This window comes from Salvelinus fontinalis, chromosome 11 (genome assembly GCF_029448725.1).
Source record: "Salvelinus fontinalis isolate EN_2023a chromosome 11, ASM2944872v1, whole genome shotgun sequence".
NCBI lineage: Eukaryota > Metazoa > Chordata > Actinopteri > Salmoniformes > Salmonidae > Salvelinus > Salvelinus fontinalis.
In genome coordinates this window covers 9,955,877-9,973,130 of record NC_074675.1, presented here as the reverse complement: position 1 = coordinate 9,973,130, position 17,254 = coordinate 9,955,877, and the positions used below count along the sequence as shown (strand labels likewise).

At 43.4% G+C, this 17,254-nt stretch overlaps 1 protein-coding gene across 1 annotated transcript; it reads right to left on the bottom strand.

Moving 5' to 3' along the window:
- Window positions 1-3,995: 3,995 nt before the first annotated feature.
- On the bottom strand, window positions 3,996-8,172 carry lepb (leptin b). The gene is made up of 2 exons (XM_055937342.1): window positions 6,240-8,172; window positions 3,996-5,827 (listed from the first exon to the last, which is right to left on the bottom strand). Exons 1-2 carry the CDS (start codon window positions 6,399-6,401, stop codon window positions 5,528-5,530), a joined length of 462 nt encoding a protein of 153 aa, XP_055793317.1. The 5' UTR covers window positions 6,402-8,172; the 3' UTR covers window positions 3,996-5,527.
- Between the last annotated feature and the right edge of the window lie 9,082 nt (window positions 8,173-17,254).

The window sequence follows — 17,254 nt, the reverse complement described above, 5'->3', positions numbered from 1 at the left end:
TTAAGCGTATTAACCCTTGCAAGGCTGCCAGCCAAGACAGCATCCCAAGCCGCATCCTCAGAGCATGCGCAGACCAGCTGTCTTGAGTGTTTAAGGACATATTCAATCTCTCCTTAAACACGAGGATCATATCACATCTACCTTATCTGACACCCAAGACCCACTTTAATTTGCTTACCGCTCAACAGATCCACAGACGATGCAATCGCCATCGCACTGCACACTATCCCATCTGGACAAGAGGAATACGAATGTAAGAATGCTGTTCATTAACTACAGCTCAGCATTCAACACCATAGTACCTTCAAAGCTCATCATTAAGCTCGAGGCCCTGGGTCTGAACCCCGCCCTTTACAACTGGGTCCTGGACTTCCTGAAGGGCTGCCCCCAGGTGGTGAAGGTAGGAAACAACACCTCCACTTCACTGACACTGGGGCCCCACAAGGATGCGTGCTCAGCCCCCTCCTGTACTCCCTGTCCATCCATGACTGCTTGGCCTCGCACGCCTTCAACTCAATCTTCAAGTTTACAGATGACACAACAGTAGTAGGCCTGATTACCAACAATGATGAGACAGCCTACAGGGAGGAGGTGAGAGCCCTGGGAGTGTGGTGCCAGGAAAATAACCTCTCACCCAACATCAACAAAACTAAGGAGCTGATTGTGGACTTCAGGAAACAGCAGAGGGAGCATCGATGGGACCGCAGTGGAGAAGGTGGAAAGCTTCAAGTTCCTCGGTGTACACATCACTGACAAACTCAAATGGTCCACCAAACAGACAGTGTGGTGAAGAAGGCGCAAAAGTGTCTCTTCAACCTCAGGAGGCTGAAGAAATTTGGCTTGGCACCTAAAACCCTCACAAACTTTTACAGATGCACAATTGAGAGCATCCTGTTGGGCTGTATCACCACCTGGTATGGCAACTGCACCGCCCGCAACTGCAGGGCACTCCAGAGGGTGGTGCGGTCTGCCGAACACAGCACCGGGGCAAGCTACCTGCCGTCCAGGACACCTACAGCACCTGATGTCACAGGAAGGCCAAAAAGATCATCAAGGACAACAACCACCCGAGCCACTGCCAGGTCACCCCTCTATCATCCAGAAGGCGAGGTCAGTACAGGTGCATCAAAGCTGGGACCGAGAGACTGAAAAGCAGCTTCTATCTCACGGCCATTGGACTGGTAAATAGCCACCACTAGCACATTAGAGGCTGCTGCCCTATATACACTGCTCAAAAAAATAAAGGAACACATAAACAACACAATGTAACTCCAAGTCAATTACACTTCTGTGAAATCAAACTGTCCACTTAGGAAGCAACACTGATTGACAATAAATTTCACATGCTGTTGTGCAAATGGAATAGACAAAAGGTGGAAATTATAGGCAATTAGCAAGACACCCCCAATAAAGGAGTGGTTCTGCAGGTGGTGACCACAGACCACTTCTCAGTTCCTATGCTTCCTGGCTGATGTTTTGGTCACTTTTGAATGCTGGCGGTGCTTTCACTCTAATGGTAGCATGAGACGGAGTCTACAACAAAGATCACAAGTGGCTCAGGTAGTGCAGCTCATCCAGGATGGCACATCAATGCGAGCTGTGGCAAAAAGGTTTGCTGTGTCTGTCAGCGTAGTGTCCAGAGCATGGAGGCGCTACCAGGAGACAGGCCAGTACATAAGGAGACTTGGAGGAGGCCGTAGGAGGGCAACAACCCAGTAGCAGGACTGCTACCTCCGCCTTTGTGCAAGGAGGAGCACTGCCAGAGCCCTGCAAAATGACCTCCAGCAGGCCACAAATGTGCATGTGTCAGCATATGGTCTCACAAGGGGTCTGAGGATCTCATCTCGGTACCTAATGGCAGTCAGGCTACCTCTGGCGAGCAGTGTATATAGACTTTAAATCACTGGCCAATTTAATAATGGGACACTAGTTACTTTAATAATGTTTACACATTTTGTATTACTCATCTCATATGTATATACTGTATTCTGTCCTATTCTACTGTATCTTCTTTATAATATTAATATTTCTATATTTTTAATTCCATTCCTTTACTTTAGATTGTGTGTATTGTTATATATTTCTTGTTAGATATTACTGCAGTGTTGGAGCTAGAAACACAAGCATTTCACTACACCTGCAATAATATCTGCTAAACATGTTTGTGATGAATACAATTTGATTTAATTTGATTTGTAAATAAGGTATTTCTGTTTTTATTTTGAATACATTTGCAAACATTTCTCAAAACCTGTTTTCGCTTTGTCATTATGTGTAGATTGATGAGGAAAAAACCCACCAGAATAAGGCTGAAACGTAACGAAATGTGGAAAAAGGGAAGGGGTCTGAATACTTTCTGAATGCACTGTAAGGTTATGCGTAAGAACGCAACTGCACTGAAATGAATAGCCTGATTCAATGCGATTCTCCTGAATAAAAAATATAAAAGTTGATCTGTTAAGCTGTTAGGTCTGAATAGACTCATACAGCTTCCATACCGATTCTATCTTTTTGGTCTTTTGCTATAGGCATAGGCATTCTAAATTGCGGATCATTTAATAAAACAACCATATTTTCTGTGTGATAATGACCACTTGCTTTTCATTTAAAAGTGAATGTTTTCATAAGCCTTTAGGCCTACCAAGAGACCATGTTGAGGTTGAACTAGACCTTCGATAGGCTAGTAGACTATGTAGAAATAATCGTGGAGTTAATCATTGTTATAGCCTAGATCGCTTTTAGCCCATCTCTATAACAAGGGTTAGGCCTATATTCTCTCATACTCTCTCATTTCAAGCCCTGCTTTTAACCATAAGACATCTCCACAGAAATTGATAGGCTAAGGATTGCATGTTGACAGTGATAGTGTCTGTTAAGCCATTAAACTTGTGGTGAACTGGGAACGAGGGAAAAACGAGGTCAAATCTTGCCATCAGTGATTTTCAGGTCAGAAAGTCAGAGAAAGATGCCAGAGTTTCTGAATTGGAATTCCGAGTTGGAGGACCGTTCAAAACTATTTTTCCCAGTCAGAGCTAATTTCTTTCTGAGTTCCTAGTTGTCTTCAACGCACTGAAGTCGGAAGTCAGAGATTGCAGAGTTACAAGTTGTTTGAATGTGCCACTAGAGACCTGACCGCAGGAATGTCCACCAGAGTTGTTTCCAGATAACTTAATAATTAATTTCTCTACCAATTTCTCTACCATCTCGTCGTTTTAGAGAATTTGGCTGTACACCCAACTGGCCTCACAACCGCAGGTCACGTGTAACCACACCATAACAGGAGCTCCACATCCGGCTTCTTCACCTGTGGGATCGTCTGAGACCAGCCACCCAGACAGCTGATGTAAATGTCATTTTATAAATGGAAATGCACATAGATACCATGACCAGACCCTGACGCCCATTGTTTTGCAATTAATCTGCCGCCATCCCATCATGTTTCAGCATGATAATGCACGGCCCCATGCCCCAAGGATCTGTACACAATTCCTAGAAGCTGAATATGTACCAGTTTTTCCACGGCCTGCATACTCACCAGATATGTCATCCATTGAGCATGTTTCGGATGCTCTGGATTGACTTGTACGTCAGCGATTTCCAGTTCCCCGCCAATATCCAGTAACTTTGCACAGGCATTGATGAGGAGGGAGACAGCATTCCACAGGCCACAATCATCAGCCTGATCAACTCTATGCGAAGGAGATGTGTCGTGCTGCATGAGGCAAATTATCCACTTCCCTTATTTTTTTAAGGTATCTGTGATCAACAAATGCATGTCTATATTCCCAGTCATGTGAAATCCATAGATTCGGGCCTAATGAATGTATTTCAATTGACTGATTTCCTTATATGAACAGTAACTCAGTAAAATCTTTCACATTGTTTCATCTTGCGCTTTAAAAAAAGTATATCTGGCACACTCAAAATAGTATGATATGTTATGTATAACGCGAACGGCTAGCAACCCAAAGGTTACGTGTTTGAATCTTATTGCAGACAACTTTAGCAGTTTAGCTAATTAGCAACTTGTAATCTACTTACTACGTTTTAGCTACTTTGTAACTACTTAGCATGTTAGCTAACCCTTCCCCTAACCCTTTAACCTAGCTCCTAAACTTAACCCTAACCCCTAACCCCTAGCCTAGCCAACGTTACCAAGCTAGCTAACGTTAGCCACAAGAAATTAGAATTCGTAACATATCATACGTTTTGAAAATTCGTAATGTACATTTGACAAATTCGGTACATATTGAATGTTTTGCAAATTCGTAACATTTCATCGGAATTACCATGCGTAACATATCATATGAAATTAATGATGGACATCCACAAATTGATACATACGTAACATATGATACTAATTGGAGGGGTTCGCATCTACGTACAGAATAATACGAAATACTCTGAGACCAGGTTGCTTTTTGAAGTTCCCAGACTACATAAAATGTGGTGCTTGCAGCTCTGTTGAAACAGCTCAAACCTATGCTTGAAATAGGCCTGTAGCATATGATTCATTTCTGTTGAAAAATGATTAGCCTGGAAATAGGAAAGGTTGCCTAACAGTTTGTCTCGGGTCCACCCACTGTTATTCATTTACTTTCTAGGACAGTTTTCAACTTGATATCTAGGCCTATTTAAACATGACAATGGGAAAAGTGACCAATTTGGGAACAGTTCACTTTACCTACAAAATGGATCCATTATGTTATCTTTTCATTTGTAGTCTGGGGTACTCTTGTAGTGGCTTGCTTTTATAAGGAAATACCAACACTACATTTATAGAAGATAGTGCTGAGTTTTAGTTCCACTTTTTAATTGAGCTTTTGAATAAAAGTGGCTATCATTGCTGCCGATAATTGAGGCTATAGAATTAACAATTAATAGGCCTACATTTTCAAGATTTTTTTGTGTGTTTTTAAGGGATAGGATACTTTTGCTCTCGTTTCAAAATCATTTATTGCAAAATTACAAAACAACACATCCTTGAAAGCTCTAGGTAACAATGCTACAGAAGCTGAATTATTTCATTTAAAAAATAGCATCCCTAAAATACATTGGCCTAGGCCAGGGCTCTCCAACCCTGTTCCTGGAAAGCTACCCTCCTGTCGGTTTTCACAGGGTTGGAGAGCCCTGGCCTGCGCCCTCCGTTTCAAATATAAAACCTTTTTACAACAGTTCATTCTTCAGTGCCACAAAAGCTTCAATTCTTTCAATATATTCAAACAACTCATTAGATAAATGTATTGCCCCTCTGTCAAAAATACCATGAAGAGCTATCAGTGCTACAACAATAAACTTTAAATATGACTTTTAAAGCATTACATATTATTATAACAAATAATCAATAATAGTTATGAACAGAATAACAAAATATTCATAATAATGATAAGACAAAATACATTTAAAGAAAAAAATTATATAAAAAACATAATTTAGAATAACACTGTGTGTGGTGTGTAGAAACTATGCATCTGTGTGTGCCTGGTTATCCGGGTGCCTGGCTGCTCCTGTGCACATGTGTGGGGTCTCAGCAGATCTTGAGCCTGTCCAGGTTGAGACTGATCTTCTCCATGTACCTCTGCCCCTCCACCAGGCTCTGATAGACCGTCTTCAGGGCCTCTCCGCCAGGCTTGGCCAGATCAGGGCAGCCCAGGGCCTGGGACAAGGAGTGCACCCACCCCCGCATGCTGGACAAGTCCTCATACACCTGACCACACCTGCTGTCTTGCAGACTCTCCTCCAGGCCCCCCAGGTGGACCCAGATGGAGGCCAGGCCTTCGATGGGGGGGTTCATGGGGTTGAACTCCATCTCCGCGGGAATGTCGAACTGAGGGAATGGAGGGAGAGTAGAGGGATTTGTGTATTTCTTTTTCTTTTCTTTGCATTTATTAAATATAAAATAGTTTTATGGACATTGGTTATGTAATGTATTTTTTTCTAATGAATCTTTAATTCACAGGGATTATCTTAATCATTTTAATCAGTAGACTTTGCATGATACTATCCTGAGCGAGTCAGTCAGTAAAATATACCCTCATGTTTTCTTTAACCACAGTCATGTTTGACTCATACATGCACATACACATGTGCCCACACATTGCCATTAAGCGAAGGTCTGTAGTGTACCCAAACATATTTCCATTGAACAAATTTATCCTACTCATGTCCGTTAACCCCAGAATACTTTTACGTCGTATCACGCATACAGAGCAGCTGAGTAAGAGGTGTGTGTGTGGTACCTCGGTCAGATAATTCTTTATGTGGACCACAGTGATCATGGCCAGCAACTTGATGTTGTTCCTCATCTGGACGTCCCCGTTGAGGGGCCGACCGCGTTGAGGGTGACACACAGACACAGACACCACCAGGCCCAGGCAGAGAAGGACCACAGAGACATGCATCTTGTTTTATCTGGAGAACAATACAAATACCACGCTATTTAATATATAGTAATAAAATAAGATATACCATTTAGCAGACACTTTTTTCAAAATCGACTAAGTCATACAATTTACAGGGGCAATCTGTAGTTGCCACATCCATTTAAAAATAAATTAATGATATGTACCCATCGAAGAATATAACTTAGAAATGCATTAGTCCAACTGTTGTACCTCATCAGAACCCAAAATATAAGCTTGTTTTACGCCAGTGTTTGTAAATAACGTAAATGTAAACAAACAGTATATAGCTTCAAAACATGGTTAAAGTCAATTACATTTTTTCACCACAACAAAGATGCTGCACTGAAATTGTGGTTTAAAATGTTGAAATTATTACATTTGCTTTCATGTAAAAATCATAAATAATCTGTAAAATCATGAAAAATAAAATGACTGAATATGTCTAAAGTTGAATGCATGCATAATTAGTCTGTTTCTTCCAAAACTTAACTTTGAGCTGTCATGCCACTCAAATTAACATACTCATCTTCAGAATCTCATGTCCTCTCTCCCCATCCACATCTGTCCCTTAGAGATCTATCCCGTCACCCCCAGTCAGTGCTGGAGTCAAGTCTTACCTGGTGGTTGTGAGGGTGTGGTGGATGTGTGCTAACCAGAAACGTCCATGCCTCCTTGCATGGTTCCCTGGCTTTATAGCTGCTGGAGCCCTGTCCGGTTGACTCACAGCCTGCGTGAATCATCATCACTGTGTCACCCCCAGGTCCTGGGCAGCTCCTCTCCTCCTACCCCCCTAACCCCCACCTTCTTCCTCCATCCGGACCCAGCCCATGGGCCCAGACACAACCATCCCGTCATGGTGCAGGTCAGGACATCCCCCTACATGTATTTATGCTCCCTGAAGGACCAACACACTGTACAGTGAAAGTTTAAGCTCTTGTCCAGACAGCCAGTTCATGTTTTTAAGTTGAGTTTTTTACCTATAACAACGTCTCATTGTTTGTAAGGATGGAAAGAGATCATGTGATGATGTAATCAATAATAGATGCCAATTATCTAGTTATAGATTACTTTACTAATCAAATAGATGATGACTCATTCTTTTATGTGAAAATGCATTACAACGGTGTGACTTTGGTTGTATTTGATCGATTTCCATAATTCAAATTTCAATCAAAATACATTTATTGCCATAGGTAATTGTGTACTTTAGCAGTGAATGGAATTGAATTGTGGATTAAACTGTGACACATGGTGCACAATTTAGAAGATGAAAAATGAAAGAGCACTATAGTCCCAAAGACTATAATCAACCGAAGGATACATTTACCTTTACTGAAGTCACTGGTATCTCAATGCAGCACTGTTTCTTACAGCAATGTGCAAAGTGAATCAGCAAAACTAGTGAATGTTAACCTTTCACCTTTCACATGGGCATCTTGGGAACCTGAAGCTGATTCTGCAATTCAAGAAGCTGATTCAGTGTTTATTGTGACAGTCTAGTAAAATTTAATTTTGCCAGTATTATTTTCATAGAATTGAAAGAAACTGCCATAGTTGGCTGATTGCATTACTATTAGTAGCTAGTTAGCTAGCTACTTCTCATAAGAAAATACAAATAATGCTGACTGCAGCTTTGAAACCCATTAGCCTTAAAACCTGTTGGGGATGGGGGCGCTGTTTAGACTATTTATGCTAATTTGGCTAATTTTTTAAACGGCTTCCCACAAAATCCTTGATCGTACAATATGCATATTATTATTATTATTGGATAGAAAACAGTCTATAGTTTCTATAGGAGTTGAAATTTTGTCTCTAAGTGGAACAGAGCCCATTCTACAGCAATTTCCCTGACATGGAGTCAGATTTGAGAAATGTTGGCCACTCTTCTGAAGTCAGTTAAAAGGGCACTGTCGTTGCTATGACTATACGGACACTTCTTACGTCTTCCCCTGGATGCCTTTACGTGATGACGATTCCAACGGGGTCGATTGCGCGTTCACAGGCCCTACAAATGAAAAAACCCTGAAGCTAGTCATTCTTTGGGAGCTGCGTCATGAGCCTAGAGGACACCGGCGCGCACCTGTTCCAAGCGTTAGTTTAGCCTGTTATATTTCTCCGGTCATCTTTTCACTCGTTATAGGAGTTAAAAACATCATAAGGTAGTTAATTTAAAGCGTTTTATAGCAATTTATATCCGTTTAGTGCGATTTTGGGACATTTATTTTTGCAACGATGTGAAAAGTTGGGCACGCTTTTCAGTTCATCCCGAACGCAGTTGACATTTCCACATGGCAAGAGGACAGCTTTCCACCAAAAGACGATTTCTCCCAAGAAAGGATCCTTTGCCCAAGATACTGATGGAAGAACAGCTCAAGGTAGGACATTTTTATTATGATAAATCGTGTTTCTGTCGAAACATTTTAGTGGCTTAGGACGCCATGTTTTTTGACGTAGCTTCGCTTGGCGCAAACTGTATTGAAAAGTAAGGATAAATTAAAAAATTTAATAACGCAATTGTATTAAGAATTAAATTGTCTATCAATCCCTGTCCACCCTATATTTTTTAGTCACGTTTATGAGTATTTATGTATAAGAGTAGATCACTGTCTAAGTGGCGCACGGACATTTTCTTTACCAGCTTGTCTACATTTCACATTGTCTAACCATGATTTTGGTGGCTAAATATAAACATTTTCGATCAAACTGTATATGCATGTTGTAATGTGATGTTACAGGAGTGTCATCGGAAGAATTCTGAGAAGGTTAGTGAAAAAATTAATATCTTTTGGCGATGTTGACTTTTATCGCTCACTTTGGCTAGAATCAATGCTGGGCTGCTAATTGCTATGTGCTAAGCTAATATAACGATTTATTGTGTTTTCGCTGTAAGACACTTAGAAAATCTGAAATATTGTCTGTATTCACAGGATCTGTGTCTTTCGATTCGTGTATGCTGTGTATTTGTACGAAATGTTTGATGATTAGTAGTTAGGTAAACACGTTGCTCATTGTAATTATTCTAGTCCATTTGTGATGGTGGGTGCAATTGTAAACTATGCCATCTACCTGAAATATGCACTTTTTTCTAACAAAACCTATCCCATACCATAAATATGTTATCAGACTGTCATCTAATGAGTTTTTTTGTTGGTTAGGGGCTATAAATATCTTAGTTTAGCCGAATTGGTGATGGCTACTGGTGTTGGTGGACAAATAAAAGATGGTGGATTATGCTAATGTGTTTTTAGGTAATAGATGTACATCTTTACATATTGTGTCTTCCCTGTAAAACATTTTAAAAATCGGAAATGTTGACTGGATTCACAAGATCTGTGTCTTTCATTAGCTGTATTGGACTTTAATGTGTGAAAGTTAAATATTTTAAAAAAATATTTTTTTTGAATTTCGCGGCACTGGTTTTTCAGTGGGGGGGGGGGGGGGGTGTGCCGCTAGCGCCACGCTGATCCTAGACAGGTTAAGCTTTAAAATGATGAGTTTGTTTGCTACTGTATAGCATATCCTCTCACACCTTCTATCAGACAATGGATGCAACTGCACCACCCGCAACCACAGGACACTCTTGAGGGTGGTGCGGTCTGCCCAACCCATCACCGGGGGCAAACTACCTGCCCTCCAGGACACCTACAGCACCCGATGTCACAGGAAGGCCAAAAAGATCACCAAGGACGTCAACCACCCGAGCCACGGCCTGTTCACCCCACTACCATCCAGAAGACGAGGTCAGTATAGGTGCATAAAAGCTGGGACAGAGAGACTGAAAATCAGCTTCTATCCTAGGCCCTCAGACTTAAATAGCCATCATTAGCCAGCTTCCACTTGGTTACGCAACCCTGCACATTAGAGGCTGCTGCCCTATAGACATAGACTTGGAATCACTGGCCACTTTAATAATGGAACACTAGTTTAAATCATGTTTACATACTGCTTTCCTCATCTCATATGTATATACTGTGTTCAATTCTACTGTATTTTAGTCAATGCCACTCCGACATTGCACAATCTAATATTTACATATTTCTTAATTCCATTCTTTTACTTTTAGGTTGGCGTGTATTGTTGTGAATCGTTTTTAGATACTACTGCACTGTTGGAGCTAGGAACACAAGCATTTCGCTACACCCGCAAATCTGCTAAATATGTATATGTCACCAATAAAATGTAATTTGATGAATAACCTAATGATAATACTACTGATATAGGGTCAACTACATTTTCCAGCCATGATTTCATTTAATTAATGTGAAATGTCATTCCTCATTTTTTGGTGTTTTTGTGATGTAGTTACTTATCTATTACCAGGGTAATTATGAGAAACAGCAAGTTATCACAACTAGTTACCACAGTAATACATTGCCTCTTTATTGTATGCTGTAATGTTGCTACCAAAAAAAGCAACATTCTTGCATATTTGTTTATGGTAATTAAGTAAGACTGAACCATTTAAAGAACGTGTCAAACTCATTCCACAAGGCCTTCGATCTGGCAGAAGTGCCCCGCCATAACCTAACACGTCAAACTCATTCCACGAGGCCTTCGATCTGGCAGAAGTGCCCCGCCATAACCTAACACGTCAAACTCATTCCACGAGGCCTTCGATCTGGCAGAAGTGCCCCGCCATAACCTAACACGTCAAACTCATTCCACGAGGCCTTCGATCTGGCAGAAGAGCCCCGCCATAACCTAACACGTCAAACTCATTCCACGGAGGGCTGAGCGCCGGCAGAAGTGCCTTGCCATAACCTAACACGTCAAACTCATTCCACGAGGCCTTCGATCTGGCAGAAGTGCCTTGCCATAACCTAACACGTCAAACTCATTCCACGAGGCCTTCGATCTGGCAGAAGTGCCCCGCCATAACCTAACACGTCAAACTCATTCCACGAGGCCTTCGATCTGGCAGAAGTGCCTTGCCATAACCTAACACGTCAGACTCATTCCACGAGGCCTTCGATCTGGCAGAGGTGCCCCGCCATAACCTAACACGTCAAACTCATTCCACGAGGCCTTCGATCTGGCAGAAGTGCCCCGCCATAACCTAACACGTCAAACTCATTCCACGAGGCCTTCGATCTGGCAGAAGTGCCCCCGCCATAACCTAACACGTCAAACTCATTCCACGAGGCCTTCGATCTGGCAGAAGTGCCCCGCCATAACCTAACACGTCAAACTCATTCCACGAGGCCTTCGATCTGGCAGAAGTGCCCCGCCATAACCTAACACGTCAAACTCATTCCACGAGGCCTTCGATCTGGCAGAAGTGCCCCGCCATAACCTAACACGTCAAACTCATTCCACGAGGCCTTCGATCTGGCAGAAGAGCCCCGCCATAACCTAACACGTCAAACTCATTCCACGGAGGGCTGAGCGCCGGCAGAAGTGCCTTGCCATAACCTAACACGTCAAACTCATTCCACGAGGCCTTCGATCTGGCAGAAGTGCCTTGCCATAACCTAACACGTCAAACTCATTCCACGAGGCCTTCGATCTGGCAGAAGTGCCCCGCCATAACCTAACACGTCAGACTCATTCCACGAGGCCTTCGATCTGGCAGAGGTGCCCCGCCATAACCTAACACGTCAAACTCATTCCACGAGGCCTTCGATCTGGCAGAAGTGCCCCGCCATAACCTAACACGTCAAACTCATTCCACAAGGCCTTCGATCTGGCAGAATTGCCCCGCCATAACCTAACACGTCAAACTCATTCCACGAGGCCTTCGATCTGGCAGAAGTGCCCCGCCATAACCTAACACGTCAAACTCATTCCACGGAGGGCTGAGCGCCGGCGGGTCTTTGCTCCTCCATTGTACTTGACTGATGAATGAAGGTCACTGTTTAGTAAGGAACTCCCCTCACCTGCTTGTCTAGGTCTTCATTGACAGGAAAAAACGGAAACCAGCATTTCAGAATCATTTCAGACCAAAGCTTCATGTGTTCATTAGTTAGTCTCAGCTGTTGGTGCAGCTCTCTAGGTTGTGCTCTACTTCATCTGTGTGTATACCTGTCAAAACACTCCAGCCCTCGGCCCAATAGGACATTTCCTCTTGGTCTACTGGTTAAGACATTGGTATCGCCCATGGGCGACCCGGGTTCAGATCCTGACTGTGACACGTACAGGTGTGTGTTTATGCATAATGTGTGTTTGTGTGCACTTGCAGTGTGTGTTTGTGTTTGGGTTCATGCAAGTGTGTCTGTGTTTGCACTTGTCAATGCCTGGGTGTCTCTGTGAGTTCATGTGTACATGTCTTTGGCTGTTTTTTTGGTTTCTGTGTGTGTCCGTGTCCATGTGTGTGTTTGAGTAACTGACTGATTGATGCAGCCTCTGGGTCTCTGCTCAGGATTGCTGAGAATTGAGGTATTTCTATTTTCTAGGTACTTCCAGGCATTCTCAACCCCATCAGCCAATGACAACAAAGCACATGACAGCACACGTCATTGGGCCAGCCATACCGACGAGGGACCATGTAAACGGAGTGCCAACCAGTTATTTAAACCAGTTATTTAAACCAGTTATTTAAACCTGTTATTAAAACCTGTTTTTAAAACCTGTTATTAAAACCTGTTATTAAAACCTGTTATTAAAACGTGGATCTGGAACTTCATGTGTCTAAAAGGTGAGTTCAACGACAGCTCACCAGCAAACAGACCCAAAAGCTGGATTAGTGAAAGTCTGTTTAACTCACACTCCACATGGGTCTCTGTGTCTTCTGCTGTCTGTTACTCACTTGAATTGAATTGGTTAGCTTGAAGCCACTGGTTTCCATTGATGTACTGTAGATTAGAAAAGGATTGTCCACAGCGGACAAAGATGCTAAATGGTGGTTCCATGTCATCCTCTTTTCTGCTGCACATCTCAGAAGATTGTTCATGTGGATGCTAAGTGCTTCTCCGTTTCGCGTGATAATCTGTGCAGCGCAGCTGCAAAAAGCGAATCTGGAATTCCACCATTATCAAGGCTGACATGGAGTTAGACTAGGGAAGCCAGGTTTATATGTTCTCAGAGCATCCTCATCAGGATAACACTTCCTCTGCTTGATGGCCCACTGGGCCAATGAATGCTCCGTACCAAGTACTCTAAAGTTTCCTCTGCCTCCATATGCTCACCAGGTGTCACAGATTAAACACATGCTCTGTCCCCACAACATCCAAGCTCCTGGTCCCCGGAGCACGTCTCTGGGTCACAATTGCGCAACTGCTTCCCTATGAGTAAAACTCCATGTGACCTGCACCGTACGTGCTGTGTGTGTATGTGGAGGGTACAGGGGGTGCATCACTAATGCTTGATTCTCAGTGAATACGCAGCAGCATGTGACTTCCGTTGCTTTAATTGATGGCAGCTGCCCTAAAAAAACGATCTGTGTGTGTGTGTGTTTCGGGGAAGGGGGTAACTGGCTGAGTAATAGGCCAGTGTTGGAAGCCGGTTGACTGTTACAGTAATTCGGGCTGGCGCGCCGTCTAACAATCCACTGTTTGCAGACGCATTCACGCCACAGCGGGTCCCAGTTATGTGTGAGAAATGGCTGATGCAGCAGACGTGACTGGGACATAATACATGTTGTCCAGTGGGAAGGCTGCACTGTGTTTGATTAAAGAAAGGGAAATATGAGGGGGGTGGTGTAAGGATGGGAGAAAGGAGTTGGGGGAAAGAAGTGAGGGAATGATAAAGGAGGGATGGATACAGGAGCTGGAGGGAAGGAGAGAGGGATGGATAAAGGAGTTGGAGGGAGGGAGAGAGGGATAGATAAGGGAGTTGGAGGGAGAGAGGGATGGATGAAGGAGTTGGAGGGAGGGAGAGAGGGATGGATGGATAAAGGAGTTGGAGGGAGAGAGAGGGATGGATAAAGGAGCTGGAGGGAGGGAGGGATGGATAAAGGAGCTGGAGGGAGGGAGGGATGGATAAAGGAGCTGGAGGGAGGGAGGGATGGATAAAGGAGTTGGAGGGAGGGAGAAAGAGGGATAGATAAAGGAGCTGGAGGGAGGGAGGGAGGGATGGATAAAGGAGTTGGAGAGAGGGAGGGAGGGATAAAGGAGCTGGAGGGAGGGAGGGATGGATAAAGGAGTTGGAGAGAGGGAGGGATGGATAAAGGAGCTGGAGGGAGGGAGGGATGGATAAAGGAGTTGGAGAGAGGGAGGGAGGGAGAGAGAGGGATAGATAAAGGAGTTGCAAGGAGGGAGGGAGAGAGAGGGATTGATGGATAAAGGAGATGCAAGGAGGGAGGGAGAGGGAGAGAGAGGGATGGATAAAAGAGTTGGAAGGAAGGAGAGAAGGATGGATAAAGGAGTTGCAGGGAGGGAGGGGGATGGATGAAGTTAAACAAGAGAAGATGGAGTGGAGTATAAGAGAAAGGGGGGTGGAGAAAGGGGGGCTTTTTGTCCATTCACAAACTTGGCCTGATGTTACATCATTTATGGTAATATGTGCTCAAGCCATTTCCAGTAAAGTCAAGCTGATATGACATACAGTCCCGTCCATTAATAAGTGTAAACCCTTCCCCCTCTTTTCCCCCGCTTCACTGGACTTACATTGTGTGTGAGGAATCATTTTCCACATGAGGTAGCTACATACCTTCACCCCTCTTTTCTGTGGGATAGCTACATACTGTACCTTCACCCCTCTTTCTCTGTGGGATAGATACTGTACCTTCACCCCTCTTTCTCTGTGGGGTAGTTACATACCTTCACCCATCTTTCTCTGTGGTGTAGCTACATACCTTCACCCATCTTTCTCTGTGGTGTAGTTACATACCTTCACCCCTCTTTCTCTGTGGGGTAGTTACATACCTTCACCCATCTTTCTCTGTGGTGTAGCTAAATACCTTCACCCATCTTTCTCTGTGGTGTAGCTAAATACCTTCACCCATCTTTCTCTGTGGGGTAGTTACATACCTTCACCCATCTTTCTCTGTGGGGTAGCTACATACCTTCACCCATCTTTCTCTGTGGGGTAGCTAAATACCTTCACCCCTCTTTCTCTGTGGGGTAGTTACATACCTTCACCCATCTTTCTCTGTGGTGTAGCTAAATACCTTCACCCTCTTTCTCTGTGGGATAGTTACATACCTTCACCCATCTTTCTCTGTGGTGTAGCTAAATACCTTCACCCATCTTTCTCTGTGGTGTAGCTAAATACCTTCACCCATCTTTCTCTGTGGGGTAGTTGAATACCTTCACCCATCTTTCTCTGTGGGGTAGTTACATACCTTCACCCATCTTTCTCTGTGGGGTAGCTACATACCTTCACCCATCTTTCTCTGTGGGGTAGCTAAATACCTTCACCCCTCTTTCTCTGTGGGGTAGTTACATACCTTCACCCATCTTTCTCTGTGGTGTAGCTAAATACCTTCACCCATCTTTCTCTGTGGGGTAGCTAAATACCTTCACCCATCTTTCTCTGTGGGGTAGCTAAATACCTTCACCCATCTTTCTCTGTGGGGTAGCTAAATACCTTCACCCATCTTTCTCTGTGGGGTAGCTAAATACCTTCACCCATCTTTCTCTGTGGGGTAGCTAAATACCTTCACCCATCTTTCTCTGTGGGGTAGCTAAATACCTTCACCCATCTTTCTCTGTGGTGTAGCTAAATACCTTCACCCATCTTTCTCTGTGGTGTAGCTAAATACCTTCACCCGTCTTTCTCTGTGGTGTAGCTAAATACCTTCACCCATCTTTCTCTGTGGGGTAGCTACATACCTTCACCCATCTTTCTCTGTGGGGTAGCTAAATACCTTCACCCATCTTTCTCTGTGGGGTAGCTAAATACCTTCACCCATCTTTCTCTGTGGGGTAGCTAAATACCTTCACCCATCTTTCTCTGTGGTGTAGCTAAATACCTTCACCCATCTTTCTCTGTGGTGTAGCTAAATACCTTCACCCGTCTTTCTCTGTGGTCTAGCTAAATACCTTCACCCATCTTTCTCTGTGGGGTAGCTAAATACCTTCACCCATCTTTCTCTGTGGGGTAGCTAAATACCTTCACCCATCTTTCTCTGTGGGGTAGCTAAATACCTTCACCCATCTTTCTCTGTGGGGTAGCTAAATACCTTCACCCATCTTTCTCTGTGGGGTAGCTAAATACCTTCACCCATCTTTCTCTGTGGTGTAGCTAAATACCTTCACCCATCTTTCTCTGTGGTGTAGCTAAATACCTTCACCCGTCTTTCTCTGTGGTGTAGCTAAATACCTTCACCCATCTTTCTCTGTGGGGTAGCTAAATACCTTCACCCATCTTTCTCTGTGGGGTAGCTAAATACCTTCACCCATCTTTCTCTGTGGGGTAGCTAAATACCTTCACCCATCTTTCTCTGTGGGGTAGCTAAATACCTTCACCCATCTTTCTCTGTGGTGTAGCTAAATACCTTCACCCATCTTTCTCTGTGGTGTAGCTAAATACCTTCACCCGTCTTTCTCTGTGGTGTAGCTAAATACCTTCACCCATCTTTCTCTGTGGGGTAGCTACATACCTTCACCCCTCTTTCCCTACTAATAATTCACATCTGTACTTCTAAGAATCTGCACTCTAAGAATGTTGCATAACATTCACCATTTGTCATGTATCATATGAATGTGCATATGCAATCTCCATACGTATCATATGAATGTGCATATGCAATCTCCATATGTATCATATGAATGTGCATATGCAATCTCCATATGTATCATATGAATGTGCATATGCAATCTCCATATGTATCAAATGACCAGTAGCTTTATTGATCACCCTGGTTACAGCACAGGAACAACTGGTTTTAATGAGACCAAACGTGCATTATTTTGTAATGAGGTAGGTTCGGACTTGGGACACACATAGGCCTAATATAAGCCAGGTTTTCA